The 23,776-nt window shown below is 40.8% G+C and overlaps 2 protein-coding genes across 6 annotated transcripts in view; both read right to left on the bottom strand.

Moving 5' to 3' along the window:
- The window catches only part of LOC146665150 (PDZ domain-containing RING finger protein 4), a 123,373-nt gene extending 111,645 nt beyond the window's left edge, over positions 1-11,728 (bottom strand). Inside the window, exons 1-2 of the mRNA XM_085412661.1 lie at positions 10,485-11,728; positions 10,272-10,355 (exon numbers count right to left, since the gene is read on the bottom strand). Of these exons, the coding sequence (XP_085268787.1) occupies positions 10,272-10,355; positions 10,485-10,886 (486 nt within the window). The 5' untranslated portion in view covers positions 10,887-11,728. The remainder of the gene's footprint in view (positions 1-10,271; positions 10,356-10,484) is intronic.
- Positions 11,729-11,861: 133 nt separating this feature from the next.
- The window catches only part of cntn1a (contactin 1a), a 65,864-nt gene continuing 53,949 nt past the window's right edge, over positions 11,862-23,776 (bottom strand). For 4 of the 5 annotated variants that reach the window (XM_085412656.1, XM_085412659.1, XM_085412657.1 and 1 more), the window contains exons 15-24: positions 23,303-23,426; positions 20,573-20,734; positions 20,136-20,285; positions 19,463-19,533; positions 18,042-18,276; positions 17,021-17,124; positions 16,529-16,715; positions 16,262-16,374; positions 15,995-16,151; positions 11,862-13,893 (exon numbers count right to left, since the gene is read on the bottom strand). In XM_085412656.1, the coding sequence (XP_085268782.1) occupies positions 13,805-13,893; positions 15,995-16,151; positions 16,262-16,374; positions 16,529-16,715; positions 17,021-17,124; positions 18,042-18,276; positions 19,463-19,533; positions 20,136-20,285; positions 20,573-20,734; positions 23,303-23,426 (1,392 nt within the window). In that variant the 3' untranslated portion in view covers positions 11,862-13,804. Of the gene's footprint in view, positions 14,820-15,994; positions 16,152-16,261; positions 16,375-16,528; positions 16,716-17,020; positions 17,125-18,041; positions 18,277-19,462; positions 19,534-20,135; positions 20,286-20,572; positions 20,735-23,302; positions 23,427-23,776 lie in introns of all 5 variants that reach the window. The other variant, XM_085412660.1, reaches the window with a different exon arrangement.

Raw genomic sequence — 23,776 nt, 5'->3', positions numbered from 1 at the left:
CCGGCATTCATTAGGAGGCTAGTGGGAGGAAACTAACTAGTGAGACTCTATTGAAACTTAATCAACAACTGGTTCAAGCTAATGGGGAGAACAACAAGCGAGTCTGTCCTCGGGTCCCTCCGGCGTGTCACTGTAGGCAGTAAAAGTTGTTAAACAAGTCAAAATCTAAACCTCAAAAGTGTTTCGTTCAGCTGTCTATACCACATGTTTATGCAGAGATCCTATTCCACTTCTGTGTCTACACCCACCCTGTGAGATATGTAACACAAAAGGCAAGGTAGCGTGCAGTTACGTGAGGGGCCATATGATCCACTTGATACGAATGCACAGAAGAGAAGCAGAGTCCACAGCTTAGATGAGTCATACTGGGAGAAAGATTAGAATTGAGAGAGAGAGAGAAAGTGAGCACAGCAGCACCAAATCCTTTCAAGTACTGGAGAGATGGAGATCTTCTGCATAGCACGTATGCACAGACACAGTTCAAGATTAAAAACAGTACATTTTTTAAACATGTCTAAAGTGTATGCATAATTTAGAAGAATTTCAGAGTATTATTTATAATGACTTTTGACTGTTGCTGATGACAGCACTTGGCGAGGAAGAGCTGTGCGAATCAGACACACACAGCTGTCACATGTGCAGCCAAACATCAATCATTCACATGAAGCAATCTATCTTAATGAGATTAAAAACTGCAAATCGGGAGCACTACCAACATCTGTGCGGGTTTGCCAATAACCATGAGACACAGCGTACACGTGTGTGCTTCCTGCCATCTGCTGGTTAGATCATGCTGTTACGCTTCCTACACTGCATTCAGCTGTCGACTTGTCCAACACGGTGCATGCTTTTGCTTAATCTGCCAATCAAGGGCCCCTGATAATGAGAAACGCATGACGTACACAAACAATGTGTTCTCAATGCGGACAACCGGCGGCGAAGCCAACTCCAATCTGGAGCCCCGAGATACTATCAGATGTAGTGAGTGATAAGCGTGCCTCTTTGTTAGCACAACCAGATGGAGGTCTGGTACCAACACCAGTGCTGTGACCTCAACATGCTGACTCAGCACCACCAGTTTTGTACTGTGGTCGAATATATCTGGCTCACTATCGGCAGCAGTTACACAAACACACACGCACATGCAGATTGGTATCAGCCTCCTTCCCTACACGGTGGAGATCAATTAGCAGGAAATGAAGCAAAGAAACACTGACGTATGTGGGCTGCTCTGTGAGCACACCCTGCAAATTTTAAATCGTACACACATGTCAAACCCCCCACTCTCATTTGTTCTTACGTATAAACACTTGTGATATTTGTTGTAATATCCCTTTTGATATAAATGCTAACATTTTGCCAAACAATATAAATATGAACATAAGAAGTCATCTTATGGAATGCGGCCCCACTTGATCAACTGTACAAAAGTCTTAAATTAGGATCTAAAATGAAATCTTCCACAAGTGGAACTCAATGAGCCCACATGATGATCTATAATAACTATAACTGCACCGATGATGTAGTCATTGGCTATGAAATGACTACATAACGCTCATGATTTCAATTATCTTTTTGTGAAAAAAAGAACACTGAAAAAGATCTGCTTGAAAGAATCACTCTGCTTTCTAGATGGTGAAACTATCAGGATTAAAACTCCTGCTTTATCTGCGGGACAACAGCAATCATAATGAATATTTATAGTCAATTTCTCTCCAAGTCCATTTAGCTAATTAAAAACCTCCCTCTGTTTCAGCAGCAACATGAAGGCAATGATTGGAATAGAATTAGACTGCTCTATCTGGCTGCAAAAAGTAACACGCTAAGCCTGTCACTAACTAGTTCCTAAGAGGTCGCGCTACAGCGAGCAAACACCAATTTCTGGCTATTACTGAAAGAAGCTACTCACTCACTGTAATCAGAAAAGACTTTAGACTGGTGTTCTCTGCAAACCTTCTCTATTGTAACTGTTTAAAGTCTTATTTTCTGTAAAAATGTGATAAACCAAGTTCTTAAGCTGGAAAAGATCGAACAAATCCATCTTTTTACGGGGTAAGATTTCTGGAAGAGTAGCATTGGGTTTTTTGTGAGGTACACAATAATGAGCTGTGATTGTTATTTTGGCTGCTCAGAGGTCAAACAAAAGCTATTTAAGTAAAACGTCTTTATGGTCACAAACAGACAATAGGAGCATTTAAAGGAGTGGTTCTGTTTTGCCGTCTTGCTGAACATGAGATTGGGACTCAGCTAGCCGTCCAATTATTTTGGTTAAAAAAAACGTTTTTTAAAAGGTAGAGCTACAATGATAGAACGCTCCACCAGACAGCAGGTGCTTTTAGTTTTAATGACTTAAATAATGAGTCTGTTTTATAGCAGTACAGCAGGAAAGATCATGTTTATTTTCATTTTCCTTGAACCCATTTTTTTATATTTTAAGAGCTTTTGATGTTCTTGTTTGTTATAATGCCAGGAATAATGAGATTCACAATGTTAGTGATGTTATCTGCTTTTTATACAGTAACATCATTTTCAGGAAGGGCATCCATTATATTAGCCGACCTGATGTAAGGGTAAAAGTGGAAAAAAATGATGTGGCAGGCTAGTCCAGTTTGCCAAGTTTCCATTGCAGCAACTGATGGATTGAGATATAACGTCCTACAGCTGTTCTACTGGATACAGATCAATGGTATCAGTTCCTCTATCCTCCAGGAACTGCCTGCACACTCTAATCATATCAGGCTGATATTGTTGTACACCAGAAGGAACCCAGGACTCACTGCACCAGCATAGGGTCTGACAATGGGTCCAAGGATTTCATCTACATGCCTAATGGCGGATATGGTGCCACTGGCTAGGCTGTAGAGGTCTGTGTGTCCTTCCATTGATATGCCTCCACAGACCATCGCTGACCCACCACCAAACCAGTCATGCTGAACGATGTAACAGGACTGCTCTGGCAGTGTTCGTCCTGTTCCTCCATGCAAAAAGGAGCAGATACAAATCCTGGTGATGGGTTAAGACCCTCTTAGAGTAACTGCCTGTCTCCTGGAATTTCCTCCATGCTCTTGAGACTGTGCTGGGAGACACAGCAAACCTTAGCAATGGCATATATTGATTTGTCATCCTGGAGGAGTTGAAGTACCTCTGCAATCTCTGCAGGATCCAGGCATTGGGAGTAGTGACACTGACCCTAGCTAATTGCAAAACTAGTGAAAAAACATCCAGAAAAGATGAGGAGGGAAAAATTGTAACTATATAACCATTCTTGTTTTGGGGGGGTAGTCTCATTGTTGCCGTTCTAGTGCACCTGTAGTTAATTTCATTTACACCAAAGCAGCAGACGTTTCACTGACTTGATGCTGTACTCTTTTTCCTATTACAAAAGACTGATGATGATAAACAATCACAATTTCTTTGAGATCTGTCTGTCTGTGCCCGTGTGTGTTAGTTTGTGTGTCATCTGCGTTGTTGAGCTTATGTGTATGTGTGTGCATATCTAAAAGAAAAAAAAAATCTAATATGCTGATGTGTGTGCAGCTTTAAAACAAAACGTTTCACTGTTTTTGTATCCGACACAGGCGAGTGTTGGCCTTCAAAATGGAATGAAAGCCGGGACTCCAAAGGGTAGTTTTGTTTTGATCCCTCATCTTGGCAGGCGCACAGTGCCATGCCAGTGTTTGCTAATACCCCGAACGCACCTGGCATATTACACAAGCTTATATCCCATTCCTCAACACCTTCCTAATGTACCGCACTGGTCTTCCCTTGTACTGTTGGTTCTCTGACTATGAAGCCTCTGCCCAGATGTAATTAAGCCTTAATCCTCCTGCTGACAAAAGCAGAGGCAGTCTTAATTCAGTTTGCGCATCAATGTGCAGCACAAAGTCTGCAGGAGGCTTTGAGAATATGATGCATGTCCAGTGAAAGGCCAGAGGTGATGCTGTGATCTTGTCTTATAAAAGCCATAATGCACGGTCGAGGACAATCCACAGAGGCCTTTCAAACACTGGGTTCATCTGTAATGAATTCAGCAGTGGTAGGCTCCAATTTTGCCCCCAGGTATAACCACAACATTACCTCATTACACTCTCCTTACAACCTTTGCAGAGAACCATGATGCAAGAGTGACCACTGCAGCGAGTATGTGTATGTACACACACACAGCTGTTTGTGCACACAAAAGCACGATGCTGACTCAAAGCTTTCAGTGTAGTCTCCCTATAACAGCTGCAGTTACATGTGGTTAAGCCACATGTTTATCAAGTCTCCAGGAAATCAGTGGTTCTGTGTGAGTTCAAAAGGCATCAGGTAACTGACTAACCAAACGCCCCAGTGATGTTAAAGATGGGAACAGAGGGGGCGACCGAATTAGGATTTGACCACAGATGCTCAGTGGTTGAATCAGCTTCACGTCGAGCAATTTTCTCGACTGCTTGGTTGCACGAGAGCTGTTGTGTACAAAGGGTTTCGTGGCATCAATGGCAAGTGAAGTAGGAGGCACAGATATGTAGATCTGAGTGTGTCAAAACCAGGATGTGTATTTGTACTGCACGTGTTTGTTTGCACATGTAATGACTGTAAGTAAGCACTGGTGCATGAAAGTCATTTTTCAAACACCCCAGTGGGAAGCGACCTGGAAATTTCATCAGTTTCTTTTCAGCTTCCTAGTTTACAGTCTCTTTGACACAAGGCTCTTTTCCAGATGTTGGCTGCTGCATCCTGAACTTATACAGCCTACGGTTTACAGTCATTAAAGTGTGAGCAAAGCCAAGTGCTCTCCCTTCAGGATGAATGAAATGATCAATCACTCCAGTCACTGTGTGCTTCCTGTGGTACAGCTGAGAGCAAAGCTACAGTACAGGAAAGAGCTGCCATATGAAATCTGCACACCTGATAGGCAAAAACCTCAGTCCCTCAAAAAAAGTTTAAATAAAAAAAAACAACATGTTTTTCATTCCTGATTACTTTGGGGGCTTTAATTTATTCTTTTAATTTTCTAAACAGCCGCTAATATTTAAATATTTTACTAAAATAAATAGCCTTTCTCAGATATTTTACTAAGATGTTAAAAAGCATCCTTCTTCATCCTCACTGTTGTTTTGCTGATTTGCCTACCACAATCTGACAGCTGAGGTCAAGTATAAATAAAATGCCAACAGAAAACTGACCATCATAACTTTCATCAAGGCTTCATAATCAAAAAGGACATTAAGGTGTAAAAATAAAACAGCTGCACCCACAGACCAGGCTCTCCAACATCTCACCGACATTTAAAAAGGGCCCCTTTCAGCAGGTAGGCACAAGCTACCCATAGTGCCCCTTCTTAGCAGCGTGGTGGTCTTTAGCAGAAGGTTTTCTTTTTCACACCTCCTGCTTAAAACAACAGACCCAGACAGCTAAAATAAACTATGCACACAAGCACACACAAAATGTTTTACACTCACAGTTTTTGGTTGGGTCTACATACACACCCTTGGAATCTGGAATATTCTAATCTCAATATCTGCCTCACAGTTTTGGAAAAACATCTCAGTTGCCAAACCAACACCTAAGAAAACACAGCAAATTCCATCAATTAACAGAATTTCATATAAATATGCAGAGAAGTCAGACTACGACATTAAGCAAGAACTAAGCGCTTATCTATGTCAAATATCTACAAGCAGAAAATTTGAAATTAATCCAAAACAATATTTTGTTTAGCACAAAAGTTGGTGTGTGTCTGTCAAATTGGACAGGAAATAGGAAATGGTGAACAGGGCGGTCCCTCTTTCTCACAGCAGAAGAACAAACACTTTAAGTGGTATAAATTCTGGGTACATGGCATACCAAACAGAGCAGAACAGGTACGGGGAAAGAAAAAAAACTCAAGAGGGCTGAAGCATACAAAACATGGCGTCCTACATTTCCACTACTTCTATGCAGTACTTGAAAAGATTGATTGACTCAATATCTGTATCAGCCAAGCCCAAGTTTTCTAAATCTGCCACCTTTAAGTGAAGAAGTTATAAACCAATAAGTAAGCTATTTTCTCTGAATAAAGGCATTTTCCGCCAGTTTTTCCTGTTTGGGCAAAGTCTTTTGGGAATTGGAGCACAAGGAGATTATAAAACTGTCTAGACATGCAGTAAAAACATGGGTAAAACTGTTGGCCCAACCAATGTCACCATCAGACGTCTGCCATTGCGACATACAAAAATGTGTTTTTTCTATATTTCTCAGGTAGTTTTTCGTTCAACCCAGCCAGCAGTTTTACTTCCAAGGAAAAAAGGCATTCACTCATTTAGCACCTTATTTGGGAATGCAAAATAGACACAAAAAAATTAAAGTTAAACTGACATGAAAGTAGATTTTTCTCTTATTGTGAAGCAATCTTATCATCTTTTGTTATGCAAGCAAACAGACTGAACTGCTTTCGTCTCCCTGCTGTCACGCAAGACGGGATTTTGATGACACTGATACTCAAGTTGTGTACTCTCCATTCTTTTGCTCTTTTTGCCCTTTTCTCTTAGTATAAACAAAAAGGAGAATTAGCCGGATCTCTTGAGGCCACTGCACTCCCACTCTTAACCAGTTTAAAAGGACTTCAAGAAAAAGAAAAAAAGCCTTCCCTGAAATGTCACGGGCACAGTATTGGTCAAAAGTGTAGATCTGAGGGTCCTGGTTTGAGACAGGAGGAATGGTGGGACTGTTTTACTGTACCTCAGCTGTGGTTTCATTTGTATGTTTATCTGGCTTTACACAAGCATGGGGCAAATTTCATGGGGAAATGAATGTTGCTGTGTTTTTGTAATGCTGACTAATCCTGCTGCCGTTTCAGTGTCGTGCCTTACTTCCATTATCCCTTTTCAACATAGCAAAACTGTCAACCTGACTCAAAGTCACCGACTGGATTCAGTGTTAGGCCAGTGAGCACACAATCAGTTGGAATAGATCAGTTCATCTCAGAGTTGCATGGAAAAATGCAACCGCCATCCAGTGCCACCTCACAAATGTTTTTTCTCTCCTCTTTCTTCCTTTGTTTCTTTCAAATACAATACTGAACAAATCGGCAAGCTCTTGTCTGCAGGAATGATCAGGATCACTGACCAAGAAAAACTGGCATCTGAGTATTTTACATTACAAAAGTCTCCCTCATTACTGAAAGATTATTTTCATAAAAGCTGCAATCTAGGCTTCGCTTTCCACATTATAATGAAGTGAAACCAGGATTTAATCTTGCATTAGTTATCACCAGTTACATTTACTTGAGGTTTAGATAAGAACAGAGAAAGTTTCCAATTACAACGCCATCTGAAAATCTGAATCAACTACTCAAAATACTAACTTTTAATTTAAGTGAAACAATTGAGAAATAACAAACTTAACAAGAAAGTGACATGCCATCCTTATTCCATAGGGTTTAAAAAGATGTCACTGATGTTGGACAAGAAGGCCTGGCTCGCAGTCTTCGCTCTAATTCATCCCAAAGGTTTTTTTATCGTGTTGAGGTTAGGACTCTGTGCAGGCCTGTCAAGTTCTTCCACACCAATATTGCTCATCCATGTCTTTATGCACCTTTCTTTGAGCACTGGTGTGCAGTCATGTTGGAACAGGAAGGGGCCAACCCCAAACTGTCACCACAAAGTTGGGAGCATGAAATGTCCAAAAAATGTCTTGGTGCTAAAGCATTAAGAGTTCCTTTCACTAAATTGCAGAGCTCAACTCAACTCAAACTCCACACCATAATCCTCCCTCCACCAAACTTTACACTTAACCCAGTGCAGTCAGACGAGTAGCGTTACCCTGGCAACTACCAAACCAGACTTGGTCAGTTAGACAAGTGTGATTCGTCACTACAGAGAACATGTCTCGCTGCTATAGAGTCCAGTGGCGGCATGCTTTACACCACATCCAGCCCTTTGCATTGTACTCGGTGATGTAAGGCTGTGATGGAGCTGCTTGGCCAGAGAAACCCATTCCATGAAGTTCTCTATGCTCTCTTCTTGAGCTAATCTGAAGGCCACATGAAGTTCTGAGTTATGTACCAATTTAGTCTGCAGAAAGTTGATGACCTCTGTGCAAGATGCACCTCAGCATCCACTATCACTTTATTCGTTCCACTTTGACATAATACAAATAAATATACTGTAATACCAGTAACAGTTGACTATGGAATACGTTATACACCTATGGCTATGGAAGTGATTGGACCATCTGGATTCAATGATTTAGACTGGTGAGCACTTTTGGCAATATTATACTATCGCCAAAATAAGAAAAGCATTCTTTATATCTCAATAAGCTTTTTGGAGCATTGTCAGACCATGCTTAGATAACATGGGTCATACAGACTTGTGCAGCCCATACCTGTTTATTTATCCTGTCAGTAAAGCAGTAAAATATTAAACAAAATGTAAGTTAGTGTTATAAATTTTTAAAAAAATGGAAAAAAGACGCATCTTGATTAGTCTTAGTTTTGCAGGCCACGCTATATGTACCCATCAAGGATAAAAGATGTATTTCAAACATATTTCTTTTACCCAGACTCATAATGAGAAGGGCTTTGTTTTACCTCCTTTGTCTGAAATGAGAGAACCACTGCTTCAGTAACTTGCAACACATTTTCCATTTTAGCACTACATGTGTGCAATTCTAGGATGGAAAACGTGACAGGCATAACTAAAGGGGCTCAATAAAGTGTCATTAGGCCTGCTTTCCAACCACACAAAGAGGTCTTTGACGAGCCATAACTTCTGCTGGGATGTTTACTAGTCGCCCAGCTGCATTGTCCACACAGACAGAAGACCCATCGCTTTTCCAGCAAAGTGGATTTCCTCTAAAATTGAAAACCATGTTTTATGAACAGCAACCCAGCACTCCAAAGTATTGGAAAATCCATTTGGAAAGAAAAAGAAGCAAACAACCTGTTAAAAAAAAATATATATTAAAAGACATATTAGAAAGGAGTATTTAAACAAAAACAAGAACGACAGAGCTTAAAATAGATGCTGTGTTGCTGCCAGGGGCTGGCAGAGGAGAGTTTTCCACATTAATCAAAAGTGAGTCTGTTGCACTCTGAGCATGCTGCAGGCAATTAGAGAGATACTTTACGTGACCATTACCACGATTAAACCCATCCACCTCCACCAGCAGCCCAAACACAACACAGTCCCTGGCCATAACACAAACTTTCAGGTTACCTTGTGAGCTTACCAAAAACAAGAGCTTAATGTTAGATTTGGAAGCAACGGGCTTAATAAACCTCTGTAGCAGCAAAGTCGCAGAAGCAGTTACAAAACGTGTCCACGCAGTTTAGCTCATCAATTATATACTGACACGGTTGTGAGCAATTACACAAAAACGACACCCAGGCTGGAGAAAACACATTACAAAAACAGGCATTTAACATTTAATCCAAACTGCTGACGACAGAAGTGAGAGTGGGCTTTTTAGTTTTTCTAAAAAGCCATCAGTCGTTCTTCCAGAAAATTAACCAAACCTCATTTTAAGGGAAATGTCAAAACATTGAAATTCCAGCCTTTCCAGTCTTTTCGCTGCAGACTGATCGACTTATTTGAGATCTGAAGAGATACTTGAAGATTGAACCTTGCGGCTTGGAAAATGGAAGTCCGTTTATTTAGGAGATAGACATTAATATATAATGGCTTGTAAATGCATTAATAAGTGCACTTGCAACTCAATATAAATGTCATTCGGTGATTCTTTTGTTTCGACACTGGCCTACATTTGTTTTACTCTCTGTAGGTTAAAAGATACAGAGGATGCTATGATTGGCTGAAATGTGCATGAAAGTGATCAAGTCAATGCCTTTGTAAATAAACTTACACAAAATTAAAGTACACACTACACCACTACACAAACATGACAAATAAGCAGGAAGTGTGATGAGAGAATACCTGCTACTGTTTAAGCATTCTTCAGACAGACTGCTATCCCACAGTCAACATTTACTCACAGAATGAACTTGCTGTGGGGTTAAAGCTGAGCAGAAGCAGCAGGTGAAAGACAGCAGGAGGAAACACATCCTTTCTCAACAACACCAGAAGTGTCTTAGTGGATACTACCAGATATTTAACATTTAATAATTCAAAAAGCACGTGCACTGTTGCCTCTGGGCACGTTGGATAAGCACTATATGCTGTGAAGCTTTTTTTTTTCCCTTTTTTTTTAATGAATCAGCCACATTTACTGGCCATGTCAGCAGAAGGGCTTAAAGCCTGAATATGACATTGATTGAGAAGCTGTTATGGGCAGTGTGCTTCTCTTACCTGGTGTGCTTTGGTTTGACCCTGTGCCATTTCCTCATTATCTGATACCTTGCTCTCCATGTCAGCAGCTAGGCTGGAGTCACTCTGATTCAGTCAAATAAAACAACACAAACACACATTTAACAACAAAAAAAAGTCCCACAGTGTTGTGTGTTTCTCAACTGATAAATGACATTTTTTACACAAAATAGCCTTAGAGAAATCACCTCTCACCTTGCAGTAACCAGCTAACTGTTCTGCAATACTGCGGATGTGCACCAAGTACTGGTTAAGCCTCCTTTGGTACTTGAGTGCGTCGAGTTGAGCCTGGTTCTGCAGAGTTGACACCTGGGCTAAAAGGCACTGCTCCCTCCTGTTCCACCTGAGCCTCGCTATCCGGGCTTCGTGTTCCAAAGTTACGCTTCTCTCCTCCAAAGCATCGGCGACAGTGCGGAGCGCCTCCACACAGCAGTGCTCCCCTTTACTTACGTCCAGACCGGACAGCAGGAGACCGCATCCTCTCTGACAAACACCTTCACCGCGATGTGGCTTTGTTTGCGACTCCATCCCGCCTGGGGTTAAAACTTGGCTCTCTGGGTCCTTCTCCACACCAGCACTCGGGCAATCAGCGCACATAGTTTGCCTGGGCAACTTTTGTACGCGGAACAACGAGCTCGGACGAAGTTATTTCAATTTACAAGTCTGGACACATGAAGGCGTGCGCGCACTGAAAAGTTTGAGCGATCTGGGTTGCTCTCGCTGAGCTGATGGGCTGCGCCACTTTTTTCAGCACATGACAAATGTGAACAGCAAACTTCAACCTCCTGACTTCCTGCTGTTTCTGGACAGGGTCGATATCTCTGTAACTTTTTCTCTTCACAGTCGATATAATGAATTTAATACCAGTTATGTATGATGCGCAATAGTTATTTAATCTTATTTGATTATTTGATTTGTCAATTCGTTATCCTGTCATATATAAGTGAGCCTCATCATGTTGGTATTTTATTTTGCGTATTTTCTCTCAGTTTTGTGCAACTTCTCTTAATTGTAATGTGATTTCATGTGTTACTAACCTTTTCCAACAGAGGTCGCTCAATATCCCGCATAGTCTGAAACAATTAACTCTCCCTCCAGCTTTTCAATTAGGCAGTCCAAATGATGATTGCAGTTATCAGTTTGCTCCTCCTCCACTATAAATTTTCTTTGCTTATTAGTACACTACAGTAGTTCTACAATAGTGAAAATAGTCTCAGGGGTGCGATGCACTGGCAATGCAGTTTATAGACAACTACATTAGTCCATGCAGCATGGCATGCAGCAGCCATCTCACACAGCATCACATTTCAGATCTCCCTGCAATGCATTCTGTTTCTAGTCAGCTGTTGCACCGCTTTAAAGTGTGTTTTGTGTTTTCCGAGCTGTGAAAGAACTGCGTAGATTTACAAAGGCAAAAGTGCAATCTGTCCAGGGACTGCACACCTTTCTCCAGAAATGCACGTTTTATTTTTTTTCCCACCACCATTTCAGCAAATGAAATAGTAGCACTTTGTTGTGTAAATCTGTTTTAAAAAAGTGCTGCTACATTTAAATGATTCCTGCTGTGATCTAGAAGAGCAGTAGGACTCCTCTAGAGCACAGCACCAGACTTTAACAATTGCTGTATGTGTGTTTTGTGGAAAGTGTTACACGGCCACCTGTCACAGAGGCCATATGCTTGGACTGATAAGCCATTAAATCATGGCAGAAAAAAAGGTTATCTCTGTCTTTTGTTCTCTCTCTCTCTGATTTCACAGGGGTAAAAAACTGTTAAGAACCCTGGGTGAAACAGCAAGATGGCCAAAACCCCAAAAAGAATTCGACCTAATCCAAGAAAAGAAGTGATAACAATTTACTTTTCATCTGCTCAATACCTGATAGGACACACAACTCCAACAGCTGTTTCTCCTTGAAAAAGTGGAACAGGCCTTATCTGTAATGGAGGCCAGAATGAAACACTATCTCTGATATATTTGGTACCAGCTTTTGTAAAGAAAAGCTTTTTTTTTCTCTAGATAAAAGGGGGACACACACAGAAACTGACAAGAACATGCCTATACATGACAGATGATGCTTTTGATTCTCTTACTTTATAGAGCATTTTAGAGCTGAAAGTCTGCTATCCTCCTTGTGAAATGCCTGTCCTATAAATAAAGAGTTTGTATTTATCCGTGGTACTTTTACTTGAAAAACGACACTTTTTTTGATGCCATGTTATGGACCTGTAATAGTAAATCATTTCAAATAATCAACTGAAAAGCAGTACAAGTCATTTTTGGGGCATGTTGATGAGCATTCACTGAGCAGCTGCTGCAAGAATGACAAAGAAAAGAGCAGAACAGTATATGAATGTATAGTTAACTACACTTTTATTGTTTCTTGTCCAGCCAATGAGAGGTTTCAGTTTCATCCCTCATATATGCCATTCATGTCCAACGAAGCACTGAATTCCAGGAGGCAGCCAAACATGCTGCCACAGCCACCAATGATACTATCAAATCGCAGCCATTGCATGTACCAGACTGCGGGACCACTTCTGAACTCAAATGAGTGAGATTCCTTTAGTCAGTTTAAGATTTTCTCTCTCGCTTAGCAGCTAACGAACATATTAGTCTAGGATCTACTCCTTCTCTGACGTAAAGGGATGCCACTCAGGTATGGAATGTGTTTCACATGAAGCCGAGAGGCCGAGAAGTCGCTATGATGTGGAAGTGTTGCAAAGTAATGTACCACTTGCTCTCCAATCTCATGCATGTTATAATTTTGAGCCGCTGCTTCTTCCAAAAATGTCAAAGTTCAAGGCATTCATGCATTTGGCAACTCTTTTTTTTATGTTTTGTGGCATGAAGAAAAGTCAGGAAAAAGCACTTTGTGGTGGACATTGATATCGTCACAATGTAAGAAGCATGACCAACGTCAGTCACACAAGAGAGAAATCAGAGGAACTCAAAATGTACCGTTTGCTCCTCCAGTTGAGAGAAATAAACTCTGAAACTGTCCAACCAGAGCTGGGCGGAGACATACAAATATAATATTAAAAAACAAAAAAAATGACAATGTTTATATATCTCTGATCATATGTTAATAAAAAGACAAAAATGTATTCAGAATAACATCGTGAGCTTTGGATGAGCTCTTACAGCTGACTCGGATGGCTTTGCTTACCTTCTGATTTTTAGAGAATGAAAACAGGTGCTAATGCAATGATCCTGTTAGAAAATATAAAGTAGCCACAGGTAATTCAGACATTGCACAATTATAGGAGGGCATGAGCGTCGCTACCATTCACTCTCACTGTTAATAGGGACTCACACTCAAAGCCATAAATGAGAGATATTAAATGAAACTGATCACATTAAATAAAATGCCAACATTCGTTTACAAAGCACCAGGTGGTACCACTGAGGTCCTAATGATACAGTCAAAACAAAGTAGATTTAGTTTAGATCACGGGCGATGTCTTTCAGTCTCGGTTGAACATCAATCTAAATGTTTCTGCAAAGCCTTCATCACAGTCACACACTGTTCGCCGCAGTTTTACATTTTAAACTTCCTTTAGACGTTGTTGGCACTTCCTGCTGCTGTGGGTTGGTTCCAATGGATTCTGTATTTGGATATAAATGTGCCAGAATCAGAACACTCTGAGCCATTTCAATCGTCTCTTCATCAACATGCGCACAGGTATTAGTAAAGCTTATGTTACGGTTTGGAGGTAAGCAGCAATTGCATGGTTAAACCAATCCACTTCTCTTTAAAAAACCTTGTTATACTAGACAGTAAAACAATATCAATTACTGATTACTTTTCAGCATGGCATCATCTGCTCATTTCTCTACCTGCGTCTGAAAGGATGCAGGCGGTTGAGATTTGATTTGACTGTATCTCGTTAACAGAGGGTGTACTTAATTTAAGAAAAAAAAATCCACCGAACAGCAAGCCATGAAACACATGAAGATATTTTTTTATAAACTCATACACTTACCCTTCACAGTTACTTGTTTACCTTATATTATGGAATGCACTGTAGGAAGAATTTTCCAGAACGTCACAGACCAAACATACAGCATCTTTATAATAAGAAAGAACAGCGTTGTGATTTAAAATGACCAAACAGCCAGCCTATCAAAAGTGCAGCATTTGCACTTCCAGAACGTTTTAAAACAAGTTGCTGTGAAGGATAAGTGCAGTCATTTATATAAGGCATATTTTTAAAGTTGACAGAACTCCTTTGACTCTCCTCCAAAGAGGCCATTTTTGTGGATAAATAAGGAATGTCTTTGTCCTTTTTCCAATTTTTCCATTTCTGTGTCCGTTTCCACAAACGTATTCCAGAGGAAAGAGCCAGAACATGGCATCCCAGATTACAGGGCGGAACTGAAAGATTGTGGAAAGAGGCTTAAAGTCCTTGCAGGAGTCTCCTTCACAGGAAGTGAAGACAAAGATGGCGCTACATTCAGAGGTTCAGGCAGAGGAGAGCCACAAAGAGCAGGGAGAGTACGCTGAGAGACTGGGCGGCCGAGACACCCCCACCTGACAGAGAAGGAGAAATGTAGGTATACCTTCATCAATAGCTGGAACCTACAACAACAACAATGAGACTGCACATCACCCCTAACCGTGCCAAGACACTGAGTGTCACTGTTGTGTTTGCAAAATCAGTTTCAACCTGCTAGGTGATCAAACTGTTCATTGTCCATAAACTGTAAGTAATCTTAATGACACCTACCAGTATGCTTTTAATTATATTTTTATATATTTTGTCTTTGTCTTAGTATTTGCTTTCATAAGCCACTGCAACACTTTGGTAACTTGCAAACATAGAAGATGGAACAGGAACGTTATTATTATTGTTGTTATCAACATCTGGAAATACTGAAATACTGTACTCCCCACCAATCCTCAACCATCAAACTCAAGACCATGTTTGGAGTGTGAAGTGTGATATACCCCATCTGTGTGGATAATGCCTTAAATGCCCTTCTATTTGTCAGTGCCCTGCACTTAAAATCCCTCACGGCTGAAATTTCCCGGTCTGTGAAATCACGCTGTCAGGTGGGGTCTGGACTGAATGATAAGGGATAAGGAAAACCACAGGAGGGGTTTCCTCTTCTCATCAAGATCAATTACAGAAGCTTAAGCTCTTCTATGCAGTCGGCCTGCCCCGTCAGTCCATCAGCCAGAGAGAGGATCCAGTCAGCGGGCTATCAAGGCTTTAGTCACGGGCCATCTTAGCTTTCCAATCTAAAGTATATAACCAGAAGTGACAGCTCTGCTCTGGCCCATGGGAACCCTCTAGCTGTGACAAATGATAACCTACTGCATACTCTGAACCTGTAATCCCACCAGAAACTGGCAGGTCAGGAATGAAGTGTGTGTCTTTCCCCACAGGAATATGGATTTTAAATGTCATCAAATTACTTAAGTCTTATTTTTTTCCTGTGAGTGAAACTAAACCTGGGTGGTGATGGAATAGAATTTTCATGGGTGATTAGTTTCATGGAATAAGAGTAATTTAATCTTAAAAGATAACAATTCAAAAGGAATTTGAAGGAATGTTTATCTCTTCTAAATTTGTTCTTTCAGGTATTTTAAGCCACATACGTTCTTCCATTTAAGCACAATCAGACACCATGTTGACAGAATTAAACACAAAAGCCAACTTAGGAAACTAGGGATCTTAAATCAACTCAAAATCACTTTATTACCTGTGATCTGGACTGTGGTCGTAGCCCCATCTCCTCCTTCTGTGTGTGCCCGGACCTCCACCACATAGTTCCCATTTGGAGGTAGGGGAAGATCAATGTTTCGCTTGTAGGTGTTGTACAGAGTGCCTGTGGTTTGGCCCTCTGGCCTGTATAGTACCTGCGTATGCACATATGTTTAATGCATATTAATAAATAACGAAAAGGGTCTCAGCAGCTATTTTTTTTATTTAAGAGATGAAACAAGAATGATGAAAAGATGAAACTCACTCGGTACCCTTCTATTGAGGACTCATTAGCCATCGGTTCCACTTGTTCCCAGGCAATATTTATTGACTGGCCCTTCACTTTTTTAGCTATTATTTTGGGGGCTCGGTCTGGTGCTGGTGAAGTTAAAACAAAGCAATCATGAATATGTTTATTTTTAAATGGCTCAAATCTTGTGTGCAGAATGCACTGTTCTTACAGACAACACTGAACTGTTTTCCAAGCACTTCTCTGTTAGTTAATGATAAACTACTGTAAAGAGCAACATACGGGGTTTCTTGGTTAGGACCCGGAAGTGGTGGCTGGGTGGCCCATATCCTGCAGAGTTGTAGCCTCGAACCTCAATAATGTACTCTGTGTAAGGTCTCAGGTTTTCTAGTTTAGTGTGGTTCTCCCTGCTAGACACGGCAATCGTCTCGGCCTGCCCTTCACTTTGACCAGATTCCCAGTACTTCACCTGGGAAACAAAGACGCATGGGTGAGACTGCAAGGATACCATCTTGGTTTCAAAGCGCTCTGTACAAGTGAAAACCTTATTAAATGTAAGTATCAGTTTAACAGTTTTTGAGAAATGCTGGAGAAAAGCACGTCTTTATATTTAAAGCAATATGTTTGTATGGATGTTTGCTTTTATGGAGTTAAATTGATTGTGGTTTTCCTTAGAGGTGCTTAAAGTAAGTTTGCAGTCACAAATGGAGGTGTTTGAATCAGCTAAAGTGATGACTACTACTGTGATCAAGCCTCATAAAAGTTTCTACTGACCTGGTATCCATCTAAATTATTATATGAGAGGGGCATCCAGGACACAGTGGCAGCTTTGGCAGAGAGAGCTCTGGCTTCAACAACTGCAGGAGCTTCAGATGGAGCTAAAAAGAAACCCAGAGAACAGATTTATATTCACTACAAGACCCATGTTTTAAGGATGTCAAAAAATTACATTCATTGTTTTCTTTTTTTAATCAAACACAAAGCAATCCAAAATTTTTAAATATTTAGTTTAACATACACAGACTTACTATACTAAACATTAGCTTATATTTCTTCATACGTATCTATTGGCTTCTTTTGCTTTTTGTTCTCTCAGTGGCATTTCTCTTGATCCGCCATCAGACACTATTCCACGACTTATGGAACATTTAAACCCTGTGTGTAGTCTTTTCTTGCCAGGAAACTGTCCTAAAATGCTAAACTGCCATGCTGTCGCCACGTTGTAAACAGAGGCAAACTCTGAGGAAGATGGTTTGTATGCATGCGCAACCAGCCTGCACGCAACTATGGTCACAGATTTGCCCGGCGACGGCTCACTTTGAAGGCGTAACCGTAAAAATCATACACCCCCACCAGGCAACCGTTTCCTGATTGTGTTACCATGGCAGCAGGAGCATCTCTGTCACCCATCATGCTTGAGTTTCTAGTGGTTATCTCAACTGCTTGTCAGTGGAAGCTAATAACTTGCTAAATGCTTTGCATCTTTGGGTGAGTTATCAGCTTTCTGGTTCATGCTACGTAGATCATAATAATCCCCCAACAAGGAACCCGAGAAGAGAAGGGGGGACGATGGGTTCACTTTCAAGGGGTATTAATATTTCTCATTATTATACATGAGAGCTAATATTAAAAGGATCCTACTTCACAGTGGCGCACTGACTAGCAGGACTGAGCAATCCCTCATTCTCTGACACTAATAAAACAGAACCAGGTTGATCTGCGATGCTGTTTTGAGATCACTTTAGCACATTTTTCCCTGTTACAGATGAGAGGGCTGAATCTCTTAACCGCTCACCGTCTTGTGCAGAATAGATGATGGCTGTTAGGCTGTAGGGTCCTTCTCCCTGGACGTTAAACGCTTTGACTTTGACTTGAAACTCTGTCAAAGGTGGGATGTCAGAGGCTTTGTGGACGTAACGCCTGGCCTGGGGATCGGCTACTGCCACCCGTTTCCACTCTTGCTCATCTTGGGGCTTGAAGGCCACAATGTAGCCAAAATTAGGCCCATAGTAGTACTCTGGCTTCACAGGCTGTTGACAAAATGAATAATAAATTGAGAAATGGCATTTGGCAAATGTTTTATTTAACACATGTCACTCTTGACCAGCTTTTATAGCAAAGTAAAAAATAGCCTAACTTAAAAAAAATCAAATTTCACAAATCAGATGATATTTAAATAGAATTTAATACAGTGACTGCACTGTGTAAGGCACCTGTTTTATATACAGCAACGACACAATTGGCTCATCCTTCTCTATCATCACACCTCATTTCCTTTGTGGACACCGTGTCTTTGTCATCGCACATGCACTGCAAGATAAACATATCATCTCGTCCTCGAGCTGCTCTGGAATTGAACGGTCATGCTGCAGCCAAGAAAAATACAATTTAGCCATAGCTAATTTATCAACGGCTGCAGCAGAGAAGCAACACACCATGAATTAGTTCAGTCGCTGAGTTGTTTTTTTGTTCACGATAGCGATCGTTTTATCATTCCCGTCTTCTCTACTGCATGATCTGTGGTACGCTCGTTGTTCTGATTAACAAAGCAATTGAAAACCTATCATTGTGCTTTATTAATTACCAGTTTAAAAATTCTGCATTACTTATCTTAAGTGTAATTGGCCTTTTTTCGAATTTGCACTACTGTCCATGTACATCTCAGAAGTTGCTGTAGTTATATATTTATATCTATATTATATATCGCCGTACATCTCTGTTACTGTATTTGCACTACTGCCGCTTTTTATAGATGCCCTGGAGTGTCCTTTTATCTTTTCTTATTTCTTCTTTTATACTACAGTGAGAAAGAAACAATAAGCTCTCCTGTATGTGCTGCACATGTGGTGAATAATAAACAACACAATAAAATCTTTGGATCTTTTCTTGGGCTTAATTTGAAGAAGTGACACATCTTTAAGAGCCTAAAAAAGATTCAGCTGAAGCATTTAAGACTACGAGGACCTGAATAACTGAAATCCTGAGCAGACATCTGCATTATCTGGTCTTTCTGTGCCCTTTTTCAAACTCATTTTAATAATTTGTTGGATTTCTGAAACACTGACCACATGGCTTCCCACTCACTTTTAAATGTAAATCTAAATGTCAGTGTGACTATTACAAATTGAACTAAAAACGAAACATCTTTTAGCAAGTTTTCATATATAAACATGTAACCCATCTTCCCACTTTACCCAGTGGAAAGTCCCAACCTACCGTCCATGTGATGGTCAGTTCTCTGCTAGCCCCTCCACCCCCGCCAACATCTGAGGGCGCCACCACAGGAACTACAATGAGACGGCAACAGCAAAACTCTGAGCCCACATTGCTATGAATCCACGCAAACAAAGCCAAACCACACAGGCTGTAACCTAGCCCTGCCAATGTTGCTCTAACATCCTTCCTCTTCAAATGCGGTATCAGTGTCTTCTCCTGTGCCAAACGCAACACCTAAATGTCCACGTGGGAACGTTGCCATTCAGGGAGCCAGAGAGAGGGACAAGTTCTTCTGTTTGCCTTGAGTCTAGTAGCTCACTTTCAACTTGTGATTATTTTTTCAAGAGAGGTTACTGTAAGTCTGTGATTCCCATTTTATAATTGAATTTCAGTATACAGTTTCACCAAAGTGCTCATTTGTGGAGGTTTGTGTGGTGAGTTTTCTGCACTAGAAAGCGCGGCATGATGGGATTTATGCTGACTCATTTCTCCAGTGATACTTAACGTAAGTAAACAGTGCAATAATAGAATGATGATGAATAAATAACAGAACGGAAAGCTGGACTGTAGTACCACATCTCTTTTTTTCCCTTCCACTTCTTGACCTATTAAGTTGCTCCGATTCTTTATTCCTTCTTATATTTAGATGTCCAAAGTCAAAAAACAATCTTACCTGCTTCCAGCGTTTTAACAATAGGCGATGGGTTGCTTGGGTCTCCTGTTCCCAGAGTGTTAGTAGCAATGACCCTGAACTCATAGTCTGTCCAGGGAATCAAGTCCACCACTGTGGTCATCTCGGCGTTCCCCTCTACATTAACAGGAACTATAGAAAGACAAGTTCATTTTAGTGCTATTGCTCTCTACGGTTGAATATTATATGCCGGTTGTATCCTTAAAACAAACGTGCAGTTCTATTTTGGGAACCCATCCTATGTTTTAATTCACCGAAGCATAACTAAAGTATATTTAAGCCATCTGTAAGAGACATTAACCACCTTGTAGGCCTATAGTATCATTGTGTGGCATGACCACAAATATTACAACACCAGATCCAGCTCAGCATTACGGTAGCAGTGTTTATTTTACCAACAAGCACGCTCGAGCTCTTACATGTAGTGGCATTCTTCCAGACATCGTTTGAGAACTGGTCCTTGTACTGGATGATATATTTGGAGATCGGACTGTGGTTGTCTGCACCACGGCTCCACTGCAACGTTACACTTTTGTCTGTTTTTTCTATTATTCGCACCCCACCTGGAGCACCAGGAGGACCTGGGCAAAGAGAAGAATAACAAGAAGGCTTAAATTATTGTTAGAAGGGAGGCAAACATAAATGTGGCTGCAGGAATCCCTACAAATGCTCACTTTGACTTTTTCCTCAAGCGGTCAATAAGTCTCCTACATGCAAACTGGAAAGAAACTCAGTTTAGACCCTGAGCTGTTTAAAAACTTTACAAACTTTCAAGATGTCTAATGTTAGGTGCATATGAAATACTGCACATCAAAGCCGTTACATTTCCCTTTTTTTAAGAGTTTTATTTAAAAGACATCAGCAAAGACTGATGGATTAAGGCATTAGAGCTTAGAAGCCCATTGACATACATGAACTAAAGCTTAAGCAAAAGCTCTACAATCCAGTGTTTCTCTTGGTCCTAATGCTCCTCTTGATTCTTCCTTTGGAACTTAAAAAAATGGCTTAATAGAAAACCCAGACTGTGTCAGGGTTAGACTCCCAACCCACAGCATCAGAAATCAGCCAGAATTTACTTTTTTCCAAATCATGAATGTGAGCCGAGAGAACTAAGGCGATTAGAGAGCCAAAAGCCGGACAGGCCTTAAGCTTACCCTCGCCTCCAAGAGTCAGGAGAGAAGGCTTAGTTGTTACAATCTAATGTAAGGAATAAAACACTGCACTTTAGCTTTTTACAGTTTGGAGCCCATATGGAGGAGTCCTTGAGTACAATCCAGAGTTTAACAAAGTCTGTAAATAGTTTTCCTCGTTCACAGCAACACTTCAACATTGCTCCAAGACTCCTAACATTACTCTGTTTACACGCACGCATACATTCACATGAAAACAGCTCCGCAGCCTATCTTTAATCCCTGCTAATAACAGGCTACAGGTGCAGAGCTGTGTTTTGAGCTTGGACACTCTCCTCAAGCAGATCTGCTTCCTCATCTGCCATGATAAATGGCTGTCTTTCATCTCTCCCTCGTTGCGCCCCAGGCTGCTGGCATTTGGCACTCCATTAGGAGCAGCCCCGGACCTGTGCTTTGGTTACACTCTGGGAAACGTCACAGTCAGCCGCTGTGCGTTCACCTGGCCATCTGTCAACACCTGCTCTGAAAGCAACAGCAGCAGCAGCACACCCAAGACACACCAGGGATCACTGGCAAGCAATTCACTGTTAGAATTCCTATCTAAAAAGATCCTTTGTCCTCCAGCACTGGAGCCTGTTTCAAGCGCTGAGGAAAGCACTGCAAGACAAGTTCTCAGTCATCAAGAAGAAGAAGAAGGTGAAAACAAAGTGCGATGAATCATCCACAATCTGAAATACAGTAAAGAAGACACAGAGACCTCTGAAAAAGTGACAGTGTTTGCTTTGTGTATGTTTACATCTATATGAGGTTGGAAGAGCAAGTTTAGAAATCAGCAGCTGTCCTCATTGAAATACCGTGCTGAGAGATTGAAATCACTGATTCATTATATACTCATCCCGAGGCATTACGCTTGGAATATAAACAGGTCAGAGCTGGCACTGTACTAAAAACATTGCTTTTTAGGTCAAATTTTTACTTTGTCTGTGCAACCATAGCAACAAGCACAAACTTTCCTATAAAACAATTCATCTTACTTGGGACTGGGTGGACATAGCAATTTGTTTCGGATAAATATGACCAGCAGTGTGCCACCGTGCAGCCAAGCAATGCCATCTTGAGGCAAGCCACCAGCATTTATACTTGTCCCATAGCAGAAATGCTAATGCCACTTGGTATCTGACTAAGTTAGTCTGACCTTTTCAGGGTGGAACCAGTAGAAGCTTAAGTGTTCTGTCTTATGCTTGAGGACACAAGGCATTTCCTTCATCGGCTTTTTCAAACATTTTCTCCCTCACTTTTGTTAGCATGCAGTCTTGGGTTTGACAGATTATCTGGCAAAAAAGGTTCTACGGTCTGGTTGCTCGGGAGAGATTTACTTCTCTTTAAACATGCGCTGCACAAAATGCAGTACTTGTACTGTCTTTGAGCCTCGTTCTTTTAACATATGTGCACTTTTTACCTGCATGTTAAAGGTCTAACGACAAGAGCCTGGGAACATTGAAATTTAGCAGAAGGAACCAGGGTTTTTTTCTACTTTTGTTTGAATTGTGTGGTTTTTTGTCATTTAAGCTTCTGCTTTATTTTGACAATGTCTGCATGATCAAGGCAGCAAAATATTTGGATGCTAATTTTTCCTGTAATATTAAACATACATAAATGAGCAACAACCATTAAACATAGGAGTTTAAGACTCAAAAACATGAGCTAATCTTTTTCGACAGGGCCCTGCAGGCTTATTTTGTCAGATGTGATTGACAGTGCATAAAAATGCACCAGCTGCCATTTGACTTTAGGTAACATGTTGTAATGTAACTTAATCCTGATTAGTGCATGGGAATATGTGACTGTTTGCCAACGGAGGCCCACACACACTAAGACTGTGAGAATTGTGCAGAAAAATTACATAAATATCATGTGAAATAACAAAACAAATCTGTCTTTCATAGATACTATACATTATGTGTTTGTTTAGTTAGCTGAATGCTTTGAGACATTTTACATACATGACTCTTGACTCACCCCTTACAACCAGGTGGGCAGAAGCAGTGATATTGTCCACAGGGGTCTGTGCGGTGCAGGTGTACTGTCCCGCATGTTTCAGCTGAACATTCTTGATGAGCAGCTCGCCATTCGAGCTTCCATTCTGATCAAAACAACACAAGAGACAATGCTTAAGTTTAGAAGAAGTATACACTATGCATCAGCCTGACAAACATCATAAAATATGGATAAATGGCACATTAGTATCAGTCTAGTAACTGAAGCAATCGAGGTGAATTGGGCAGGGAGTTAAACAAAGCCTCTTTTCGCATTCACAAATGTCGAGCTCAGCACACTGAACAGTCAACGTTCTGACTGAATATGAGATTCAACTTTAAAAATACATCAAACTAGCAGTCTTGCTAATGCCACACAAACAGTATCAAATGGAACTGAACCCTGTTTTTACGAGGGGAAAATCATCCCTGCATGCAAAAATCAGGATGTCATCAA

Source organism: Rhamphochromis longiceps, linkage group LG7 (assembly GCF_057381845.1).
Source record: "Rhamphochromis longiceps isolate RC_006_pf linkage group LG7, R_longiceps_female_GT1.1, whole genome shotgun sequence".
NCBI lineage: Eukaryota > Metazoa > Chordata > Actinopteri > Cichliformes > Cichlidae > Rhamphochromis > Rhamphochromis longiceps.
This window is presented reverse-complemented; position numbering and strand designations above follow the sequence as displayed.